This window comes from Rhagoletis zephyria, unplaced genomic scaffold (genome assembly GCF_001687245.7).
Source record: "Rhagoletis zephyria isolate East Lansing unplaced genomic scaffold, Rhagoletis_zephyria_1.1 Rzeph_scaffold_02334, whole genome shotgun sequence".
NCBI lineage: Eukaryota > Metazoa > Arthropoda > Insecta > Diptera > Tephritidae > Rhagoletis > Rhagoletis zephyria.
Genome location: NW_016159418.1, coordinates 40,007 through 65,131, shown reverse-complemented (window position 1 = coordinate 65,131; position 25,125 = coordinate 40,007). Strand labels below are relative to the sequence as shown.

Here is a 25,125-nt window from a genome sequence, read left to right as displayed (position 1 = left end):
AAAGTATTCAACTCGGAACCCGCTGGTGGTAGCAGAGGAAGAGGGAGGCCCCCACTGCGATGGAAAGATCAGGTGGAGAAGGACTTGGCTTCACTTGGCGTTTCCAATTGGCGTCAGTTGGCACAGAGGAGAAATGACTGGCGTGCTTTGCTGAACTCGGCCAAAATCGCTTAGGCGGTTACAGCGCCAATAAAGAAGAAGAGAAGAATTGCAATTGTTAATCGAATTCTTTCGATTAATCAATTAACCGATTAATCGATGATTAAATCTTTTTGCCATCACTACTCTTCAGGTTCTTCAAGGAATCGTGTCTATGAAAAAGTGAAGCTACTCAAGGGCATCACAAGAACCCTATGTGACCTTCGAATGAACTCTTTCGGAGCAGTTCGCTTTATATAATCTGTCTCAATGCGTCAATAAAATAGGGCAAGTTTATTAATCGAAAATCAGTGCTACCACTGTCGGCCGCGATTTGATAAAATAAATGCGCAGAAGTGATCAATGATAATAAAAATTCTAGGAGCAGCCGGTAACAATAAGTAAAAAATGTAAATTTAAAAATTGTTGCAAACCAACTACAGAACCACAACGGAGCTATCAACTGCAAAGCTGCAAATTAAAGCTTTCTTTTTTTTGGATTCTCGCCAAATTGCGGTTTGGTGCAGATTTTCATTACAACAAATGCTACCGGTGCAATCGTTTTCCACCGCAGCAGCATACATATTTTTGTGTTCTCATTATTATTGTATTTTTTCTTGTTTTTTCCCAACTCAATTCCAATTTTCCGCTCGCAACTTTTCTTTGCCAAATGTTGCATTTCAACTTAAAGATACCCATTTTTCCTGCCAACCAAAGGCGGTCGGTCGCTTTGTGCAACAGCTGTAGCAAAAACAACAATGCGAATTATGTCAGTAGTAACAGCAAGCACAGCAACAATGACTAGTTTGTTGATGTGGAGCAACCGTTGAGGCTGTTGTGGCTGAAAGTAAGTCAGTGGGCTCCTGGAAAATGTGGCTTGGCATTGACTGATAGCTGCATTTGTTTTTACTAATATTGTTGTTGTTATTGCGAGCAACATAAATGCATAACTACTATAAACATGTTGCTGGCCTTCGTGTCGCGCTGCCAAAGTTGAAGGTTTCTTTGCGCTTCAAAGGCAAAGGAAGGCGACTTGTTTTTATTGTTTTTTTTTTTACCAACAACTTCTGCTACTAATTTTCACGCCAGCATATTTTTCAGCGTCATTGTCGATGGCAACAGCTACTATTTTTTGTTATGTACCTTTCTTTATTACAACAGGGTTGAGTTCTTTTACTTGTGATTGCGTTGTTGCCCTCCCTCCTTTCCTAACTTCATTACCGTATTTGGCGCTAGATGTTGTGAGTGTAGTGCTGGTGGGGGAAAAAGTGCAAGGCAATTCTGTAGCTGCATCATTTACTTGCCGTCAGTTTCTTCTTTTCCGCCTTGGTAACGAATCAATTGTGCTTGTCAGCTGTTGTCTTGTGCCGTTGTTTGTTGCTGCCTGCTGAAACTGTCTGTCTGTTATGTAGTTTTTTTTATATGGCTGTTAGCATTGCAACAGTCTTGCTTATTTATTTGCAATTTTAATGGGAAGCTTCTAAAAATTAGTTCTCTCCACGAAATTTCCTTTTGCGTCTGCAGTTTTCTTGCCACCTTAGTTGCATTATTGCGTCTGTCAGTTGTCGAGCGCGCATAATGGTTACCACCATCAGAATTAGGGATATATGTATGTATGTAGGTATGTCCTTAGTATTTAGGTTAACGTAGAGTATTGAAAGTCGGGGTGCTGAAAAATATTATGCACATTTGNGATATATGTATGTATGTAGGTATGTCCTTAGTATTTAGGTTAACGTAGAGCATTGAAAGTCGGGGTGCTGAAATATATTATGCACATTTGTTTTTTTTTATCACACACGCTACTCAGCATTGCAATGATAAATTAAATCAGCAACTACGAAAACTCTACGATAGGAAGTGAAGTCTAAAGGCTGGTTTTCACTCTGTCAAATTCAATGGCATTTTTCGTCAAATAAGTGAAAACACGTTGTAAAATGGAACAACAAAAAAAACCGTTTATCGATTAATTTATATCAATATAGGTCTTCAGTAGTAAAGAACAATTACAATTTGGTTGAAAAACCGATAAATTTCAGAGTAATCATAAATTAAATTGCTGCCAGAGATGATATTTGATTAAGTCGTTTGCGTTTACAGGTGCATTATCTAATAATATCCACCAAACCTTTTTGCTGAACACTGAATTTTTAACAAGAATCCGTCTTATTCGACCAGTGTGCTTTGTGCCTATGGGGGTCGATGCACGGGCTCTTGCAATCAAAATAAACAACTAATATTTTACAGGCTTGTTGTTGACCTCCAGTTACCATATATTTTCACTATTACCAAAGGATTTGAGAAAAATTTAATTTTCGACCCGCCCTAGTGTTCTCTTATAAAAAATTATCCAGTAACTTGCCATTAACTTAATTTCCGAGAATTCGCTCTCAAAGAGAAAAAAAAACAAAAAAGTACGCGAACGCAAAACATTACTTATTTATCCACGATGCAGAAAATGAAGGTGGCGCCAGTGTGACCGTTTTGATCCAAGTGGATTAAAAGTGATACATTTTTCGATTAATTTTGGGGGGACACTTATTTTTAAATTTTAATGCTTTTCCAATCGTGTAAAAAAACTTCCCGCTGAAGTCGAAAAACTTGCCAGAGATGTTTAAAATATCTTCGCACATAGTGCTAACAAGGTGGATGAATTTGCCGAGTTTCAAAACTAAATAAAAATAATCATCAAACTTCCAAAATTATTTATCATAATTTCAAACTTTTCTAAATAAGAATGTTTAGAAAATTCGCGAGTATGCAGTTTTGTTGCCCATTCAATTTTAGTATAATAAAGTGCAAGTTTGAAGTTTTTCTTTGAGGTGGTAATAAAGATTCCAACTTCCAGTTCTATTTTAAGTGTTTTATTTAATATAAATGGATNTGCCCATTCAATTTTAGTATAATAAAGTGCAAGTTTGAAGTTTTTCTTTGGGGTGGTAATAAAGATTCCAACTTCCAGTTCTATTTTAAGTGTTTTATTTAATATAAATGGACCAACCTAAATTGTCGCCACTATGCACACATACACTCCCATGTTTAATGTGTATTATTTTTTAATTAAAATAAAGTTCTCTAACAAAACAGATACGAAATAGCCCAGAAAAAGGCGAAAAAACCTTGACCCTATTCAAGTGCATGGAAGTTTATGTAGGCAGATATTGCTGTTTTTTCGTAATATCGATAATTAAAAACAACTAGTTTTTAAGCGAAAATTAGAACCGACTTCAATGCTCATAAAAACAAGTAATTTTTAGCAAAAAAAAAACTGACTTCAACTCCCATATAAAAAAAAAAAAATATATATATATATGTATATCTCATGATCCACTGATCGGATCTCAACCAGATTAGTATGGGACCACCTCTGAGACACTACCTTTCCGATGCAAAACGAATTATCGAAATCGGTTGACGTGGTNACCACCCCTGAGACACTACCTTTCCGATGCAGGAATTATCGAAATCGGTTGACGTGGTCCAAAGTTATGCGGTAACATACATAAAAAAAAATAAAATAAAATATTCCGACGAACTGATAACCTCCTCCTTTTTTGGAAGTCGGTTAAAAATTACAAATGCCATTACATAATTTTTTCATTATTCAATGTTCGGAACTAAACCAAATTAGTATGGGACCACCCCTCAGGTACCAAATAATTATTGAAGATGGTTAGAAAAATATTTATTAAAATTAACAAAACAACTTACCTGATTGTATTGCCAGTTTGAAATGTATACAGCCGTGAACTACATATTTCACCGGTTTTTTTCTTTGCTAATAACTTTTTCATTTATCGTAGTTTATGTATTGCTTGATTGAAATTATAACTCAAAAATGTACTTGTTAAGGCCTGAACTTTTATAAGATTGAAAATTGGAACTTTTGTTTAAAATAAACAAATCAATAAATAATAAAAATATTAAAATTTGAGTTACATATTAATTTTGTACGTGATATTAATAAGACAAATTATTTCTTTTTGGTTGTTTGTGTTTCCGACAGGGTAAGGAGTATGATGTATTGTGGAACGATTCTCCGTCACAACGCCGAAACCGGTTTGTCTCCCAACCAAATTTGACAAGTGATGACGGAAGATCGTTCCACAATGCATCAAGACAAATTATCTTTGTTTAATAATTTTTATAATTAGTAGCGATACCTGAAATTCAATAGAACTCAAAACTCAAAAATATTTTTCATGCGAAATTGGAAAATTGAGCAAAAGCTTCCAGCCATGATGCAATTATAAAAGGTGCTATACGTAGTGGCAGCTCGTTTCGAAGCTCCCGTTGTATTTTGGAAGCTTACGAAGCACGATAGAAAGGGGAAGAAGGAAGGCCGTTTGGCGAAATAGTACTTAATGTTCGAATCTACCAAAGTATTAAATTAAAATTAGTGAAAACTGCATTTTTTGACAATTTTGTATGAAAATTTATGATAAATTTTAAGACCATTCCCTTGTGACTGATAGGACATTTTACTCTAGAATGTGATCACTTGTCATCGGCACTTGTACAACAGCGAATGTTATTTTTTAACATAGAACGATAACTAATGTATAAAATTGCTTTAACAAAAATACCAAACGATTTCTAAGTTTTATGTAACCATCACTAAAAATAAATAACTCAATTCTTTTCTTTTTTCCATACAAAAAAAAATAATTATTGTCGAACATAGCTGCTTTGTATGGAAGAAACTGTTATTTTAGCAACTTCAAATTTGCACTTTACTACTAAAATTGAATGGGCTATAGAATAGAAAGTTGCAAATTAGTACGCCAAATTATTAAATTTTCCTGAGTTTTGCACAAAGTTGAGAGGTTTTATTTTTATGTTTTTTTATTGTAGTATGAACTATATTTTTATAAAAAATTATCGAAAAGAAATTAGAATAAAAAACTTTTCGTACATTGAGAAACATTCTCTGTGCCAATACTTTTTTCCGGCAATGTATGTATTTATGTTACGGGCTATTTATGAAATAGATGTGTATTAAGTTTTTAAACAAAAGATTTTTTACATTATTTAAAGTCGGATAACATTTTCATGCATTTTCATTTTTCTAATGTTGTTTTTGTTTCTACCAAAAAATTTCGCCTTTTGATTGCCCCTTTCTCTTTCCATGTACGATTCTAAAATAAAGGCAAAATTTTGTGTTAGTTTCTTAAAATGTCACAGTCTTGTTGTAAGGAAAAAAATTCACATTCTCTGCTCTATGAAGCTTTGTCAGGGGAGAAGGTTGCCCTGAAAATCAGATGGTTACTTAAAAAAAATCATGGGCTAGACAAAAAAAAGAAGGAAAAAGACATATCCTTTCACAGGGTTGAGTGTAACATCAAACACATTTTGCACCGTAGAAGGGCAACGTTTTTTTTTTTTTGGAAGAAGCAAAATCACCATACCGGAGCTCAAGATGGCGATTAAAGGGAGACGAACGCGAACGGTATAACACATTTCTTAATGCATCAAGCCTTCCAAATATATTCACATGCATATGTATGCACATAAAGCTATAGTCAAAGATTTAGCAACAAAACTCAAAATAATATTGTTTGCAACTTAGGTTTATTTATTTATTTTAAATAATTTTCATTTAAAATATGATTCACTCTTTGACAGAAACCACATTTACAAAAGTTTCTAAGCTTGAAAAAATTTCACGAAAATTAATCAAACTTCAAAACACTTTTCTTCTTTGACTATAGTTGTAAATTCGGGTTTTAGAGCCTTTTTAGAGGAATTTGTGATTTATGAGCATACGTTGTATGTACATGGATATATTGCACGCATTATGTATCTTATAAAAAGTGTTTAAATGCTTTACTTTCAAATTAACTTTTTTCGAACTTCTTTTTCGCACTAATTTCATTCGTTTTCACATTTTCATACGTGACACATCTTTGATTATTTAAATTACGTTTTCTTTTTTTTTTTGATTCCGTTAATTCAAATATCTAGTCTGTTGCCGTTATTTTGATTTTCTCTCACCAAATTTTTTCGCGCAACTGCGCATGCGTGCGTTTACTTTTGCCAAACTCGACTGCACCGTATCAGTGCTAAAGAACATTTGCGCATGCGCCAAATAACCACTTCTCGATGCTAGCAAACAGCATCACAACACAACCCAGCACAGCACAACAAACATCACCTGGCAATGGCCATGAACGAAATTTTCCTTTCTTGTTTTTCCGTTTATAGCTGACATTCTCTTTTGCGGTGAAATGCAGGGAAATAAATTCTAAAAAAAAAACCGCTACTCTTTTTGTTGCAACATAGACAGCGAGCACAGCAGACTGGCGCTGAACCCCGTGCGAACAAGGTTGTATTCATTTGTACATACATATGTATGCGTTGTATATATGTAAATGCTTATATGCATATATAACTGGGACCAAGTATTTCTTCTTAGATATGTACATATGTATAAAAGTGCATGCATATGTGAATTAGGTTATTTGTCGATTGAGGAGCTGTTGGCGTTTTAAAGTAGGGCAAATGCAAAATAAACACCTGCCGAAAAGCAATCTCAGGCATTTATATTGCAATGTTTGTTGTAGATTTATGTTGGCGGAACCCCTATAAAGTCAAAATGTTTGTTGTAGAGATATCGATAATATTAGTTAACGATTACGTGGAGAAATGTGTTTATAATTGATATATTCATCGATTATTCTTTATCGCAAAAAAATCGATAATCGGTGAAATCGATTTCAATTTTTTACCAGTATCGATATGTTAATCGAAATCATATCGCTGAATTCTGCTATCGATAACAATATTTGTCGCGCACTTATTAATCCGGCGGGTTTGGTTGTTTCGCCACTCGCTAAGTGTTGGCGAATTGAAGGCGGCTTGTAACGGGTCATAACTCAAAAATTTGCACAGTTTTTAAATGTTTGCAATTTGAGCGTGCTTTTGCCTGACATCTTATTGTATCATGTTTCTATTAGAGATGGGCGCGGGATATCGGGACCCGTGGGACCCACGGTACTGATTTCAAATTGGCCGGGATGGGCGGTATCGGGAAGGTCTGTGAAATTTTGCGGGCGGGACGGGACCAAAATCCTTTCCCCGATACTTCCGATAAGACAACCTCAGAAAATTCGGAAAATTTCCTTAAAAATGATGTGTGAAATATGCACTTTTTTTGTGTTATATTGGGACGAAAACGAACAGGACAGCAAAACAAAATAATCGGAAGATGCCAGATCTATCATTATTTTTTTGTTATTCAAAATTAATTTGAAAGAAATGGGAATTTTTCTTAGTGATAGAATTCGGGATCCACGGGACCCGCGGTACGATTCTGAAAAACGTCGGGATGGGCGGGATCGGGACTAAGTAATTCGCTAAGTAATTCGTGAATTACCGTGTTTCCACGGCACACATTAGTAATTCGTTTGGCAGCTCTAGTTCTTGTTCTTCGCTATTTATTATTATTTTTGTGTCTGCAAATATCGAAGATGGAGCTAAAATTTAAGTAATCAACAATTTTAATTTATATAGAGTATTTTATTAATATTATTCTGTAACAAGAAAAAATGCCAGCGAATGGGATCAGGCCGGTGAAAACTTCGATATATTTCCGATAAATATTATTCGATCTGAATTACCTACAAATGAGGTAATGCGCTCTCTAAATTTTGTATGGGGAATTATGTAATTCGGTAGGTAATTGGCAAGGCGAATTACGAATCGTGGAAACGCCGTATAAAGAAGTATAAGCTCAGGCGACACCGAACTTTATATACCGGGCGGGCGCAGGTATCAAATATCGTCGTTTCAACTTTCTCTGAACTACCTTGCATGACAAGTAGGGGTGTTTTCCCGATTTCAAACGTTTCCGATAATATGCAGAGTTAGACTTAATGATATAATTGAACCAAGTTAGATACAAATCGATAAAGTGGTTACCGAGATACACCTTTGTAGTCAAAAAGTGGGCGGTGCCATGCCCAATTCCTAAAAGTCTATAGCAGTCTTATTTATTGTTAGGAGATTGTTGTTACTATTGACTTGGAGTAAATTAGCGTCCTCAGTTATTGAAATATCGCAGTTTTCGTATTTTTGAAATTGATCAAAGTTAATATACCCATGTGCACAACTGCCTGCTGTAATAGTTCAGAAAATGGTTTTAAGGCTGGAGCATTTCTGAAATGGTTTTGTACGTGAAAAATCTAACTATCTATAGGGATGATTGTTAAGTTAATTTTTCTTCTCTTAATGCAAAATAATTATAATAATGATGAAATTGTATTTTTCTCAGTCAAAACCTGCTCGCATTTTTAAAAATCTGCATTGGGGTTTTAGGCCAAAAAATTTATCTTGCACTTTGACACGTAAAGACTCCTGACTTACCGGGACATTAGACATTAAATTCTCCTCTTTCAATTTTTAATACACTCACACTTTTTCCCTAATAACACACTCTTATTTTATGAGGTGGGGATAATCTGGCTGGCGTTGAGCCGCACATAGACCGGTAGGTCCTAGGTTAGGTAGGTTGGTGCTCGTTTTTACGCGTTAGTGTAAATTTCACAAAGGATGCAACGTTTTTTGCGAATTTAAGTAGAAATTTCAGCCCTACTTTTGAAATGTCCTCCAACTTCTCGAATTGGTAGGGTTCCCAAGCATTTTAGTCGGGTTTCTGACAGTGCAGGACATCGGCAGAGAAGATACTTCAAGGTTTTCCTGGTTTCCCTGGACTCTCGCTTACGACACTTCCTGCACCTGTCTACGCTAGGGATACCCATTTTTTATGCAATCCGGTAATAACTCTGCAGTCTTCCTTTGATAGCCGTAACAAGAAGCGAGTATAGTTGCTTCCGCCGTTTTGCTAGTGGTTAACTCATTCCATCTAGTCCTGAACTGCCTAATCATATTATCGTCTATTTCGTTGTACAACTGTTGAAGTGGAGTCTACGAATGTAGTTTGTTTGCACGAGAGTTAGACTGGTGGCATTCTTGGCAGTCTCATCTGCTATTTCATTGCCCTCTATTCCCTTATGGCCGGGCGCCCAATAGATATGCAGCCTTCTGTTGGCGGCCATCCTGCCAATGGCTGTGAAGGACGTTTATGAGGTTATATGAGGTAACTGCCTTAATTTCCGCCTGACAATCTACGTATAGATTTACTTTTGAATTGATTGTCGATTTAGAGCCGTCCGTGAAAATGTTTAGGGATCTAGGGCTAGGTTTAATTCCCTTGCGCCATCCCTCCTCCTCAATCGTTGTGCGAAACCTTCGTTCCCACTTAAAGCGGGCTGCCTGTGCTTTCCGCCCAAATTGAGCTGTGCCCAAAGGTTCTAAAATGGATTCCACCATGGTCGTCAATCTACCTGCGGATTTAGCAGCACGGTTTTCCGCGAGTAGGACAAGGGGCGGTAAACTGAGGATCATCTCAAGAGCAGCCTTTGGAGTGGACCTCAGCGCTCCCGTGATGCACAGTGCTACGAGTGGCTGAACCTTCTCCATTGGCCCGAAATATGATGACTTTTTCGTAGCATTAAGCCACACCAAAGCGCCATAGGGCAGTATTGGGCTGATTATTGCTCTGTAGCACCAATGCGTCAGAGCAGGTGACAGATCCCAAGTGACTCCCAGCACTCTTTTACATGCATAAAGGGAATTACTGGCCTTCTTGACCCTTTCATCAACATTGCGCTTCCACAGCAGCTTACTATCCAAGACTACTCCCAATTACTCTGTGTGGTCTTTAATTGACAGCTCGCTGGTACTGGTTGAGCCCCGCTCGAGATGCCCATTGGTGAATGACTTTCAATGCGCTGTTCATTACATTACTGATAGAGGCTAGGTACTTCCTGTTACTACTTTTTTGGCTATGATGCCTTTTGATCACTTTGGTCATATCTAATCGATATGTTAATTTTAAAGGCGTGAGTGTTAGGCATGGGGCCCGGATGTTTTTTCCATTTTCATACATACACACATACATGCCAGTTTTTATCGAATCAAACAGAATCTAATTAGTTTTTATTCTTTTTTCTTTATTTTTCTAGATAATACGCTAATTATGTGGTCCGTGGAACAGCAAAATGAATTCAGACGCGGAAGTTGTGTTAGAACCAGCAATGAAAAGTGAATTCACTAATCGAGTCAAGGCCTGATTCTCCTATTTATTTAGTTATTTCAACAAGTGATGCAGAAGTAGACGCATGAAACTGCCAGATGCCATAAGCCATAAATATATGACCGGAAATTACCATCATACATACATACAGTAGTGGAAAAAGAACACCATGTTTTTACAAATTGTGCCTATTTTTTCATTTATTTTATATTTATTATTTTTTTATAAAAGTATAGCTCATTATCTAGCAAAAATTTTAAAAATTCTGCAATTACATCTAAATTTTTAACTTTTTAACACCCCTTTTTATTTGAATTTTTTGCCGCATTTGCTTCCATATAACGAATAAACACAACTTATTTTTATGTGGAAGAAAACCGCAACGCCTTTGGTAAAAAAACGATAAATTTTAGCTACTTGAAACTTGCACATTATTGTACCAAAATTTAATGGGCTATAAAAGTGTATACTCAAAAAAATTCTAACACTTTTGAGAAAAAAGTTTGAAATTTAGATGAAAATTTTTTGCATTTTTTAGGTTTCTACAAATATTAAGGATTGATTTATATGGTTTTGGTTAAATAATGAATTTTATTTCATTTGAACATTTTTAGAAATAAATAAACAAACTTTGAAATGGAGGTGCAATTTATATGACCGATACTGAATATGGTTTTTGTTATATGACGAGCTTAACTTTTAAACGGAAGAGAAAAGGCAAAATTTGTAAAATTGTCGTGTCCCTATTTATTTTTCGACCACTGTAACTACCAACAGAAACATTGCTTATAATTTTTTAATTTCACCGATAGATTGCAGAAATTTTCACTAATTGATTTTTTCTCGCAAACTTAAGAAAAGCGTGGTCGAAATAAAAATAGCCGCACCATATTTTGACAAATTTTAACATATAATTTTTTTTGCTATTTAATTTTGGTTATTTTTATAAAAATATGGTTCATTCTTTAACAAAACCCGTGTAAATCCAAGTTTCAAACTTTGTGCAATATAAAAAAAAAAATTCAACAAACTTTCGTAAAAATTTCTAACTTTTTTAAATAAATTTCCTAAAAAGATTCTGGTATGCAGTTTTGTAGCCCATTGAATTCAAGTGCAACAAAGTACAAGTTTCAAATGGCTAAAAATTACGGTTGATTTTTTAGAATTTTTTTTGTCCAGGATGTTTCGGTTTTGTTATATGGAAGCAAATGTGACAAAAAGAATTCTAAAAAATCAACCGTAATTTTTAGCAATTTGAAACTTGAAAACTGCATAATCAGAATCTTTCTATAAAATCTAATTAAAAAGTTAGACATTTTTACGAAACTTTATTGATTTTTTCTTAAATATCACACAAAGTTTGAAACTTGTATTTACTCCGGTTTTGTTAAAGAATGAACTATACTTTTATAAAAAATTAACAAAATTAAATAACAACAAAAATAATATGTTAAAATTTGTCAAATGTGGTGCGGCTATTATTATTTCAACCACTGTATTATTTTGATTGCCAACATAATAATTTAAAAAATAAAATAATAATATTAAACAAAAAAGAAATAAAATTAAACAAAAAAAAAAACAAAAGAATATCTAAAATTTAAAAATATACAAAAAAAAAATTAAATGCAAAAATAAACTGCCGGTTTCAGAGGCAAATAAATGAAAAATAATTTTCCTACCAGTTTTCATATAAAATCTAAATTAAAACAAAAAATTCCCATATAAAACTCAAAAAATTAAAATATTTTTTTACTTAAATTGCTTTCAATTGGTTGTAAACCTGCTTTCGTGAAACTGGCTATAACCATTAAAAATTGTAAAATGTAAAAAAGTTGCATAATAAAAATAAAATGCCGCAAAAGTATTTTCAAACTCATAAAATTACTGTTTTATTTATTGTAGAAAACTATATATACTAACTGCTGATTTTCTGAAGCAAATTCAAAAAAAAAATTCATTTTTTTTTAATTTTTGGATCACCCTGTGCAGCGCGGCCAAATTCCGAAAGTCAATTTGTCGAATTTACACCAGGCGCCCAGCAACCGGCAGCAAGACGCGCCGGAAATCCAACTGCACGCACACAAGCGCGCCGGTTGCACACGTACATGATTTGATGTTGCATACCTTCAGGCACCGGATGCTGTCGTCTAGCCAGCTAGGGCTTGCGCAAGCTGCAGGTACGCTAGAAACCGGAATTGAAGTGAAAACAAGGCGAAATTTCGTTTTAACAACGTAAATTTTATTAAAATCGTTTTTTTCTCACTTTTTTGCACATACTAAATTTAATGTGGTTTGTTGATGTTCAAAATACAAGTTTTACAATGTTTTTAAGATTTTATTTAATGTTTTAGTGCAGCAGTGCATGCGTTTGGGCGTTTTTAAGGATTCTTTACAAACTGCGAAGTGTGTATGTATATATTCATACGCGTAAAACTCTAGAGGTACTGAGAGGTACAGTTGCTTTAAATTTTTTCTGCGAATTATTTATTTTTTACTATTTTTAATGCAAATAATGTTATATTTGTTTAATTTGGTTCAGCGAATGGACCTTTTTTTGATATTGTATCAATTTACTACTTAAATTTGTTTCTAAATCTAAATTTTTTAGCGAAAAAATTGGGGTTTCTAGGCTTTGCTTTGCAATATTGAGATTTTTATATTGACGCCAATTAGAAAATAATACATATTGGCACACATTTAAAGAAAAAAATTTTTTTCTGCTTATTTTTTCTTCAAAAAAAGACATATTTTCGGTAGATGAGTATAGTTATGTGCTCTATGACTTTGTGCTAATTTGGACTTAGCACACGCAAATGACTAAAAAATTTTTAAATTATTTCTTAGGTTAAACAAATTTTTGGAATCTAAAATTACGTAACTGCTCAGCACAACGTACGTACATATTTTTACAGTAGTAACTATAAAAATTGCATTTAGATTTCAAAAGAAGTTTAGACTTCTTGTTCAATATACTCATACAAATGTTTTTAGTTAATTTAAAAATCCATGTGGCTTCCAATATTTTTTCGCACCGCTGTGTTCAGCTTTTTACAGCTATTTCTACGCTGTTAACTTTTAAATTAAATTTTAAATTACATAAAATTATTTGGTATTGCATAATTTGCTTTAGGTCTTCGCTTCTTTTCTTTTATTTTTCTTTTTTTCTGATTTCTTCTCTTAAAAATACAAAGCTTTTATATTTAACAAAATTAAACTATGTATATAAATAATACAAACTAAAGCAAAAGTGTTAAACAATGCATTAATATCAGTTTAAAGATGTATTCAACGTTTTACATTGACATTCTTCTATGTCTTGTTTTTATACAACTCCTAAAAAAAAACTAAATAAAAAGAATTCTACAGTACTTTGCTTAATTGCAATAATCAATGATTATTGTTTCTTCTCTACATACATATGTATACAACTAAAAGTTTCTTATTTTCTAAAAAAAAAAAAATAACTTTAAATAAAATCACTACACTTTAAATAGTGCAAACAAACAGAAATAATAAAAAAATGGCTGCTTAAAAAAACAACTTTGTTATAAGTTAACTTATCAATTTTAAGTTAATTGTTTCTTCTCCAGCTGACTAAACACTAAGAGCAAGCAAAATGGGTAATAGCTTTACTTGATTATATCAAAAGTTTCAACACTTTCTTTCCAATCTCGTTTTTTTCTACATTCCCCACTTTTCTACTCCCTACTACTTATTCNGTAGGTTAGAAAATTTTTCTTCATAGAACACTTAAAGATTTATTTGTGATTTTTCGATGCAAACGCTTTCAGTAAAGAATTGTTTTTAATGCATTATATTAGTATGTCATAATCTCGAGAACTGGATGCCTCGAAGCTCGATAATTTTTTAAAATAAGCGAGGGTAAGATTTGTTTTCTCATTTTCCAATGCATTTAAAATGTTGTCGAATCATCTACGTGACTGGAATAACTATAGTCAAAGTTTAAAAACTTAAGTTTTACTAAATTACTCACATACATTTTCAAAAATCAATCTTGAGTTTGAAATAAGGATTTGTTTGATAATTTAAGTTATTAACCTTCGACTATATTTGTTAATGGTTAGATCTGTGTAGTACTAATGATTGAATTCCCTATAGGAAAAAAACATAAAAAACTCAATGCAAGCAATCGACGGGGACAAGAAAAATATAGACGTAAGACATATATAAAATGATAAAATAATAACTAAGTTAAATATGTATAAGTTTTTGCTGTGTTAATAAAGAAAAAATATATGTAAATCGGGCAAAAGACAAGAAAAGTAACAAACCAACTAACAAGTTTACTATTATAACTTTTAAATGCCATTAGAAAATTGTTTCGTATAATTATTTTTATGCTAAAATTTTATTGAATTACTGTGATTAGTTGTGGGATTAATTAAAACCAGCTTAAGTAAAGATTTGCTGAATGATATATACTACAAATATACTATACTTTATTTCTATTGCTTTTGCTGTTGCGTTTTTGTTGTTGGTACTCACAAGCAAATTCTCATTGCCACAACACCAACTGAATGTAAGACATTTCACAGCAGTCTTTATATGCTTAGTAGCACTAGGACGCTACATAATGCACATATTTACACATTCATATGCATTATACAAACACACACACATGAGTTGCGTATGTGTGTAAATGTATTGGAGTATTTGTTGAATCACAAAAATGCACGCAGGCACAGGAACTTAGTATTTTTGTGGAGTGGGGAGTAGTGTTGCACGCACACACAAATTACGAACGAGTACATATAATTTTCATAAAAAGTAACAGAATACAAAAAAAGGAATAATAACAAATGTTAAAAAACGTATATGTTGTTTTTTTTTTTTGTTTTGATATGCAAATTTAGAAAAGTAAAAGATTTTTGTTTTTTTTTCACAGTGTATTCGTATTTAAACGCACTCAAACATACATACATGTTTATTACAAAATACTAGAATTTAATGTTTTTGTGGAACGGCTAATATAGTACATTATTCCAACAACAAATATTATACTGCATTGTGCGTCCAGTAAAGTAGTATTCATGCATTGAGGCTGTGGTGAGTGCAACTTGGCTTTTGCAAGTGTCGTCGCTGCTAAGAGCAAATGCGTGGAAGCAGATAGTGCCTACTTTTGTACAAAATTATTCAAACGTATATGTATGTATGTGTACCCAAGTACAGTTTGCTCAAGCTCTTTCATGTATTTAAAAAATGCCTTGTGTCGGGCAAAAGGATGTACATATCCGTCGTCTTCATTACAAAAGGCGCTAAATGGAAAATTTGCAATTTTACAGGACACGAAAAACTTTTAATATTACAATCTGAAATGCTATTATATCACTTTTAAAGATATCAAAAAGTCTCATATTTTTTTAGTATTGAGCGTTGAAATTTAGTATGAAGCTATTCTTTAAATAACAAATTTCCAAACAAATTCCAGATAGTACCTTTTGTTTTGACTACGACCAAGTATTCATTTAAAAATTGCTGTTCGATGGAGAAAGATGGGATTATTATTCTAACAACAAATTTCATATGTAAGTTTTTTGTGCATTAGTACTAGAATATTTTAGTTAGAAAATCAAAACAGAATAACAATAATTAAATTTAGGTTAGCTTCATTTACAACTACATTATTAAATAGTTTAATTATACTTTAAATTATAATGTATTTTTCTACCGAAAATAAAGGTGCATATACCGATATGGGCTCATTTAAATACGCGTGTATGTAAAAATGTGCTGATGATTTGTTTCTTCGCATATAAGCAAAAACTGTATGTAGCATGTAGTCTAGAAGTCTAAATAAATATGTATATGTATTCGTACACCAATTTCAACGAAAATTATAAAGCACGATAAAGCATGAGGATTTGAAGCAAAAATGTATGCTGATAGAAGAACCAAAATAATTTATTTCACAATTAAACAAATCTAAAATGTTGACACTGGCAGAATAATTACAAAATATTCAATATTCAAGGATCAACTCCAATAGCTTCATATCATAAACATGTATTACAAACGTACATATGTATGTACGTAGAATGCAGTATACATATGTACATATGTACAAAGCCAAAATATTTTTAATACAACTTTTGAGAGTTTCGCGTGTTTCTGTTTTTTTTTTTTTTGTAATTTAATGCATTACAACTATTGAAAAATTTCTTAACTAGCATTAATGTAAAACTTTTTACATTTCTTGACGTTAGACAATTGTTGTTATTAATTTAATTTGATCGGTTCGAGCCAAGTTGTTATTAGGAGGAAAGTGTAGATTTATATTCAACTGTTTGGACTGGTAGCCCTTTTTAAGTGAATTTCTAATCAAATATTTTCAATTCGAAAATTTGTATACAAAAGAACATCGTTTAAATAAAAATTATTTGAATTGTACACTAATATTTTTATTAATACCCATTATGCCATACAAACATGAAATTTTTTATCAGACGAGCATTAGAATTTATTTAAAAACTAAGGCTACTTCGTATACCTATAGGCAATTGTGAGTAAATAGCTACAACAACGCATGAATAATTCCAAAAAAAAAAAATTACGCTACCAAAAAAAAACTATCAGTTTAGCCACAAATGGTTAGACAATTGGATACAAAGTGGGAATTAAGCCGCCTAACCTGTGCGTAGTAATTTAGGGACTCAATACAACAAGGCGAAAAACTGTTTGCCGGCGTAGCGAACGCAGTTGATGCCGCTGCTATTTTCGTAGCCATTGACGTTGACGTTAGCTTGCTGGATGAAGCGAATGTGCATGAAGATGATGATGATGATATGCCTACACCTGTTAATGGATATGTATCGTGTTTCTGTTGCTGCTCTTGCGATGCTTGTTGGTCTAGTTGCAGTGGCTTTTCGCCATGTTTGCTTTGGCAATAATGAAGATATGGTTTTAGATGATGCGGATGATGCGGATAATGATGGTGATGGTGTTGGTGAAGTTGGTTTTGATCGTAGAATTGCGTTGTTGGCACCTGTTGTTCATAAGCTTGTTGTGGCTGCTGCATGAATTGTTGATGTTGTTTTTGCTGCTGCTGTTGCTGTTGCTGATATAACAGCTCGTCTTGTTGCTGTTCTAGTTGCTCCTGCGTTGCAAATATCGTCGGCATTGGCGTTGGCATAGACGCCACATTGCCAATACTGTTATTATTTGTGTTTGTTGATAGGAATATAGACGGACCAGCCGTAGAATTTACATACATATTGCCATTGCTTGGATAATTGTTTTGGCTATTATTGTTATTGTACTGCGGATAAGTGAAAGTACAATTCGAAGTAGTTGTTGTGTTGAAATTTGAGGTTGTGGATGGAGTATTCTTAATGCTATGATTATTCGCTTGTTTGCTTAAGTACAAGTTTGTCATGCTGTTGCGGTTGTTGTTGTTGTTTATGTTAATGGAGTTATTAGAGTTGATATTGGTGGAATGTTGTCTGCTGTGGCTATTGTAGCTCGTCAAAGTTCTACTAAAACTTGGAGTATAATACAACTGATTGCCATTGCTGCTGGTGTTGCGAATATTTTGCGATTTGAGCTGATAGGTGGTGCGGCCATCTGAAGACGATTCAGGGCATAAAACCTACAAGTAAACGAAAATAAACAGAGAGAAAAAAATACGCCCGGGCGGAAGACACAGTGAGAGAGAAAGAGAGAGGAGGAAGTTTGATGAGTTTGACGATTGGAAATGTGCATACAAATTGATTTTTTTTTTGCTATACATTTTCTGTTTCTAATTTTGGTTGAAGATAAACGCACGAGTGAATGCTCAGACTGGGTGGGAAAGGTGTACGAGGACGCAAAGTAAAAAATGCTAATGACTTATCGTGTGTCCTACCGAAACCAACGTTGAAATGACATCCTTAAGTCTAAGATTGCAGCACAAAATAATACTCGGAAAGTTGTTGAACTGTGCTGCACGTAAGTGCCACTTTTTGTCTAGATTTAGGTAAATACAGTGACGGCCACTTGAATAGCGCCCTCTTTCGATCCTGAGTATTGATAGTTTTCCTTTTTAATACTCATTATTTTTTATAAAAATACAACCAAAACCATGTAAACCCGATTTTCGAAATTTTTATAAACAAAATTTATAATTCAATGAGTTTTCATCAAAACTGCAGCCTTTTTTGTTCCATATGATGTAGCAATAACAAATCAACGGTAGTTATTCAAGGCGAATTCGCATAAGGTGCTGTTGCTAGAACAGCTGCTTTAATTTGCCTCGGTACACAGATGTCAAAATTTCTTATGAATGAGCGCGAAAGTGAGAGTGTTAAAATTTTATTTCCATCTTCTTCCTTGAGCGACGATTAGTTGAAAATTGACATTTTAGTACCGAAGGCAAAAGCAAAATACATGTAATTTCTTGTTCTACCGCTACCACCTTATATGAATTCGCCTTGGTAGTTATTGATGAAAAAGAGGACCTTATTTAAGTGGCCTGCACTGTATTTAAGTGCGAGTCCAGACCATGCAGACATCGTGTATTTTCTCTTAAATTATTTAGTGATTCATGCCCGAGTTCTCACAATTGAAATTTTTCTTAAAATGAACTTTTTGTTGTCTCGAATTCGAATTTTGTCAGGCTTTTGCACATCGTATACTTTTGGTTATTATATGTAAGCAGTATGGACGTATGTATTGGATTTCGCTGGAAAACAAATGAAATAATTTATAGCTGAGAAATCATCCTTTACAACTTCCATTGAGGAGATTTTCACTTGTTTAGATTAAAAAAGGGTTTATGTGAAGGCACGCTTCAGATTGCGAAATCACAGATTTGTGAACTGTATATAAATGTTTCTTAGTTTCTTGTGCAACTATATATGTATAATAAAGGAGGAATTCACTTAAGTCTCGACACTTTGACTTAAATTTCAAAATGTATATGAAACTTTTAAGGCGAGATTCAACTTTTTTTGAAATTTTCTAGTTCAAGGGAATTGTCCGAATATTTTTTTCTTGCTTTTCTTAAATTCTCTAACAAAGTTATTTTTACTTTGTCTTTCTTGCGCGTATTTGCAAATTTTATAATGTACACATTTTTTCTTTGGATTGCCAATTATACATTTATGAATTTTAATTTTGTTGACTAATTTTAAATCGAAAATCTATATATGCACCTTTCAGTAATTGAAAAAAAAAATAAATATTTGCGTAAAATAATATAATAAACATACATATTTTAATGCAAAAACATGCACTTTATTCGAAATTCTGGTTAAAAAAATTAATCCATCATGCAAACGGCAAAATATTTTTATAAATTTTTATAAAATAATTTTCCGAAAATTCTCTTTACAAATTTTTAACTGAGCAAATTACTCTTGAAAGCTAATTGAGAAGCAATACTACACAATTTGTGATTTTTAGGTGTGAGCGGAGCGTCTAAATTTTATTGGAGCTGTGTTCACAAACTTATAAAAAAATAAATCAATCAAACATAACGATATTTAAAATTTTGTCTCCAAGTATTGCCAACAAATGTCCAGCATTGTGAATTATGACTTTCCTCAACTTATTTGTAAATATTACACCGTAAAAATCATAAATGTATTTCTTATTCAACAAAAGAGCATTAAAGATAAAAAATACAGCTAAAACCCAAAAAAAACTGAATGAATGGGACGTGCACAAACTATATATGTACATAACAAAAAAAAAAACGCTTACAAAAAAGAAGATACACAACAAAGAAAACAAAAAGAAAAAAGTTCCAAGATATGATAAAAATAATGCATGAAATAAAAGAAAAGCATTGCACACAGCGTTCGATAAGAAAATTGTGGACTTTTTCTTTAAAAAAAAATGATTTAACAAGTGTTTGAAAAGTAAATACAACAGCTTTATTACTTGATATGAATCGAATAGCCTTTTTGATATGAAGTGCAATGCCAATTAGGAGATTTTAGGTATTCCCTTAAATTCCTGGAAACCTGGAGATAGACATTTTGACAGCGCAATAAGACATTTTGACAGTGCAATAAGATTTTTGTGTTTAAGTCAGTTCAAATGCTAAACTAAAAGTCGCTTTCCTTTTTTTCATAGCTTCCGGCTGTGTGCAATGCAATTATTTCCTTATTTCTTTAATACTATACAACCAAATGCATGTAGTTAGGAGAGCAGTCAATGCAGCAATAAAAAAAGTGGTTAATCTCTAAATTGGTTTTATTAGATTAATTTTAATAAGTAATAGGAAATTTGGTAGTGTAGAAAGATCAACACAATCACTCTTTGTTTCTTTGTAGTTGTGCTATTTATAAAGTTAGCTATGTAACAGTAAGTAGTATTATTATTGTGATTATAACTATGCATGTTGTTTTTGTTTTTGTAGCTGTTTTTTCTTTGGTTTCTGTTCATAATGCAGAAACATTTCGTTACCAGTGCAATGTCATTGATGCGACTCATTCTCCTAGATTTGGTGGATAGGCTGCGCTTTAGTCCATCGATATTTTGCTCGAATAACTTTTCGAGTAATACGAACATGATTTTGATTGTTTGATGAATTTATTATATGGATTTAAATTTGTTAACCAATAAATGTTTTTTTAAATGTGAAAAATTTTGAAATTTTAATTTGTATGCGAATAATATATTTAATTGTTGGTGACGTATAAATTTTTGGCAATCACAAAATTTTGTACGACGGCCGAATTCGGTAGTAAATTTTGCGTAACGTTTTATAATTGCAAGTGGTGGATGAATGAAAGAAAAAAGAAAGAAAATCAAAGTTAGAATTTATGAGAAAACAAAGAATATAGTTTTCAAAAGAAATTTAAGAATAAAAAACCAAACTTTGGTATGGGTGATAAGACAACTTAAGTGGCCAGCAGAAATGTAAATTCGTATAGTCATGTAATAAAATAATAGTTATATGTAGATACTGTGCTAAATGTTCTATAAAAATAGCATATAAATACCTAAGAAAATAAATTTATTATGCTAATAAAGGATGTTTAAAGTATTGAGTGTATAAAAAAAAGAATATAGGTGTGACATATTAAAAAGCTAATGGCGCATTGGAGTTAAAAAATTGTACTTGTTTACCGGTGTACGCAGATAGAGACAGAAAGAGAGGAAGAGTGTCATCAAACTATAAGTCGCCGCTATGAAAAATCGTTTTATAATACACATTGGTAAAACTATAATTCGTCTTAATCTTAAGCGAAATTCGTATTGTGGAAAAGTAGAGGGGTGAGCAAACAGTTTATGTGCGTTTTTAACTAAATATTGTTTTTTTTTTCAAATCTGCTTTTATTCTATAAATTATTTTCTCGCTAAGCAGCTTCTGTTGACTTACCATTTGATTGAAGTACGGATGCTTTAATATTTCTTTCACTGTAATTCGTTTGGCTGGGTCGACGACTAGACATTTGCGAATCAGATCTTTTGGATCCTCTGTTTGTAACGAAAAGTTGAATTATATAATAATAATTATTATTGTATATGTTGGATTATTGTAAAATATTTATTTCTTGTTACCTGATATATCAGCCCATTCAGGCGAGGTGAAACTATATTTGCCCTCCATTATATTGCGCAGCATAACCATCTGTTTACGGTGCCAAAACGGCGGACAGCCAACCAGCAATGTGAACATAATAACTCCGCAGGCCCAGCTAAGATGGTAAATATCAAAGCAGTGGGAATAAATACTATCTGTGTACATGGATGCAGGATGCCTTCGAACTCGAAAATATATTTCATACAAATTATGTGTTCAGCCAAATGTTTCGATATTTTCGAAGCCATTTTCAGCTTCTAATAATCCAAACTTTATAAGTTTTATTAAACTGTCAAATTTTGTATGAAATATATGTGTATGTAGTTAAGAGCGTCCAACCATAAAGCGTTTTTCTAACGGGGCGTCTCCACAAGCAGTTTTTTGTCTCATAATGTTATCAGGAAATATTTTGACAATGGAGACCCCGCTTATTGCTCAAGGCAAGCAATAATTACACGGTTCAACAAAATTTGGTCGTATTTTACCTCAAAAATGGGGCCGACTTAATCTTATAGTTTTTTTGATGCTGATATCAAGTGCATTTACAAAATTTTTCTAACACGTCCAGCTTTGAGAAAAACCCTTTTGAAGTTTCGAAAAATGGCATATTTAAAAAAAAAACATTTAAAAATACAATATGGATGTATTTTTCCGAAGNTGAGAAAAACCCTTTTGAAGTTTCGAAAAATGGCATATTTAAAAAAAAAAACATTTAAAAATACAATATGGAGGTATTTTTCCGAAGAAAAAAAAAAACACGTATTAAAAAAAATCCAATTCGTCTGATAGATTCTACCTCATGTCGATGGATTTAGTAGAAAGTGGTGAAAACTTAAAAAAAAAATTACTAAAAAAAACACTAGCGAATAACATGGCGGACAATTCCACCAGGACATAGCTACTATGGAGGATCTGTATGATAGGAAATCAAACCTCTATATGCTTGCTGACTATTTCTGGACCTTGAATGATGATAATGCGATCCACAAAAAAAAGATGTTTTAGGATTTCATTCCAAAACGCGGAAAGTGTTAAAAGTCAAAATACTGACTAATGATGAAACTGGGATATTGATTTTTACCCCTCTATTCTAACAGAGTCACAAAACTTAGCTCATCACTGTTGTGATTTCTAGTGCGCCGAGAAATGTGTCACAAAAAATTCGATTTTAAGTGCTAGAAAAATACACAAAAATTTAAAAATTTGCATTGTAGCGGCATATTTTTAGCAGCGGCAAGCTTTGAGGCGCAGTACAAATCACAGCAGTGATGAGCTAAAGTTTGTGGCTTTGTTAGAATACGGCTGTTAATGTCGATTTGTTCATGAAATCACTTCCTTTTTAAAATAAATTCACAGATTGGGATTTTCGTATTTGTGGGAACACAAGTGCATGCTATTGAAGAACTGAGTCTTTTATAATTTTTCACTCATTTCTAGTCAACTCATCGAGATGAGGTAGAATCCATCAGGCGAATTGGATTTTCAATAATAAGTGTTTTTTTTCTTCGGAAAACTGCGTCCGAATTCTATAATTTATTCTATTTTTTTTTTTTGATGTTTGCCATTTCTCGACACTTCCAACAGTTTTTTTGTAAATGCACTTCAAATCAGCATCAAAAAAGATCAGGTCGACCCCGTTTTTGCGATAAAATACAACCAAATTTTGTTGAAGCGTGTTATCAGAGCTTTTATTATGATAAATATTGCCACCAATTTGGTAGTTTGACAGCTACATTTTCATTTGCGCGAAACTTCGTGGCGGCAACATTATTGATATTTTAATATAAAAATAAAAATTGAGCTGTTTTTATTGAAATAATTGTTATTATGAACTTGAATGTAAAATAGCATATTTTCCAAATTTTTCAAGTGATTAAATCCAGCAAAAATGCTTGTTAGAAGCCATCTTACAAACTTACATTGCTTCTGATAAAATTTTAATTTTAAAATTACTGTTGGTAGGCAAGACGCGAAGTTAGAAGTAAACCTGCAAGCCCAGTAAAGAATGTATACTTACATATCAACTTCTTTGGAGTAACCTGGCGAACCCTCAAACATATTACATTTAAGCGTTTCCGGCGCCAAGTAGCCAGGTGTACCACAGAGGTCTAAAAAGAGAGACGGACACAGTTAGCATAAATAATTGAAATATAACACCGCTTATGAATGCGCTCACTCACCTGTTAATTTCTCTTCGTCTTTCAGTTGCCGCGCGAAACCAAAATCTGTTATCTTAACATTATGGTTCTCATCGAGTAGAATATTTTCGGGTTTCAAATCTCGGTGCACAATATTTTTTGCGTGTATATACTCAACACCTTCAAATATTTGTCGCATTATTGTGCGGGTCTTCTTCTCGGACAACGTTACAACTGAGGTGAGGTAATCGAAGAGTTCACCTTTCGGACATAACTCGAATACTAAAAAGACGAAGGCATCCGACTCGAAGACATCCTGTAGGTCAACTGAAAGAAGTTTGAAAATACGAAAAAAAAAAAATTATTTGCAATTTTTAGATATAAACTTTTTTACTCACTTATATAAGGATGCCCCATAACTTGTCTGAGTATTGAAATTTCTTGCCTTGTGGCTTCAAGCATATGATATGGATTTGTTTCGCCGGCTTCGGTAGCCGCGCCAAGATCGATGATTTTTGCGGCAAACTCTTTGCCTGTCTCTTTTTCGATGCAACGGCGTACTGTGGAGCTGATGCCTCTGCAAAGGAGAATAAAGAAAGGGAAAGGTAGTATTAAGTAAATGCGTGGAAACGCCTCATTGAATTACTTTAATGATAAAGAAAACTTTGTATAAAGGTGCATACATACATATACATTAGACTGTCCCAAGAATACATATATGGAAAAATATTTGTCTGTAAATTTTGATGTGCATACCCTGTATATTTGTGCTCTTTAGTCTAAATAACATATATGGGTGTTTCCACCGGAAGGTCCACCACGACAAAAAAAATAAAAGTTTTATATCTAACGTATTTACGGGCCGATTTGTCTGCTTTTTAAAATATATACTGGCTATGTAAGTAGAATCATGTTTGCATAAAATGGTTGTTGTTGTTGTTGTTGTAGCGGCTACAACAACCCCGCCCAGATCGGTTGGTATCTCAGTCGTTGTCGTCAAGTTCCACTAACGGCAACCCTAGGAAGCGTGCAGCTTCTGCGGGGTTTGCCCATAAGGACAAGGTCGTTAGGGATGTCGGGTTTGCCGGGCATGCGAAGAGATGTTTCGAGTCATGTGGGGTCTCTCCGCATGCCGGACATTCGTTCGGCACATCCTCATTCAGCCTACTCAAGTAGGAGTTTAACCTGCTGCAGTAGCCGGAGCGAAGTTGTGCGAGTGT

The 25,125-nt window shown here is 33.3% G+C and overlaps 1 protein-coding gene and 1 long non-coding RNA gene across 2 annotated transcripts in view; one reads left to right on the top strand and one right to left on the bottom strand.

Annotated features, from left to right (window-relative positions):
• LOC108366604 (uncharacterized) overlaps positions 1-10,237 on the top strand; it is a 24,954-nt gene extending 14,717 nt beyond the window's left edge. Inside the window, exon 3 of the long non-coding RNA XR_001848109.1 lies at positions 10,164-10,237. This is a non-coding gene — a long non-coding RNA (uncharacterized LOC108366604). The remainder of the gene's footprint in view (positions 1-10,163) is intronic.
• A 6,421-nt stretch (positions 10,238-16,658) lies between these two features.
• The window catches only part of LOC108366602 (probable myosin light chain kinase DDB_G0271550), a 47,554-nt gene continuing 39,087 nt past the window's right edge, over positions 16,659-25,125 (bottom strand). The window contains exons 2-7 of the mRNA XM_017621051.1: positions 24,304-24,482; positions 23,948-24,232; positions 23,785-23,875; positions 21,746-21,882; positions 21,564-21,661; positions 16,659-17,843 (exon numbers count right to left, since the gene is read on the bottom strand). Coding sequence (XP_017476540.1) covers positions 16,833-17,843; positions 21,564-21,661; positions 21,746-21,882; positions 23,785-23,875; positions 23,948-24,232; positions 24,304-24,482 — 1,801 coding nt within the window. The 3' untranslated portion in view covers positions 16,659-16,832. The remainder of the gene's footprint in view (positions 17,844-21,563; positions 21,662-21,745; positions 21,883-23,784; positions 23,876-23,947; positions 24,233-24,303; positions 24,483-25,125) is intronic.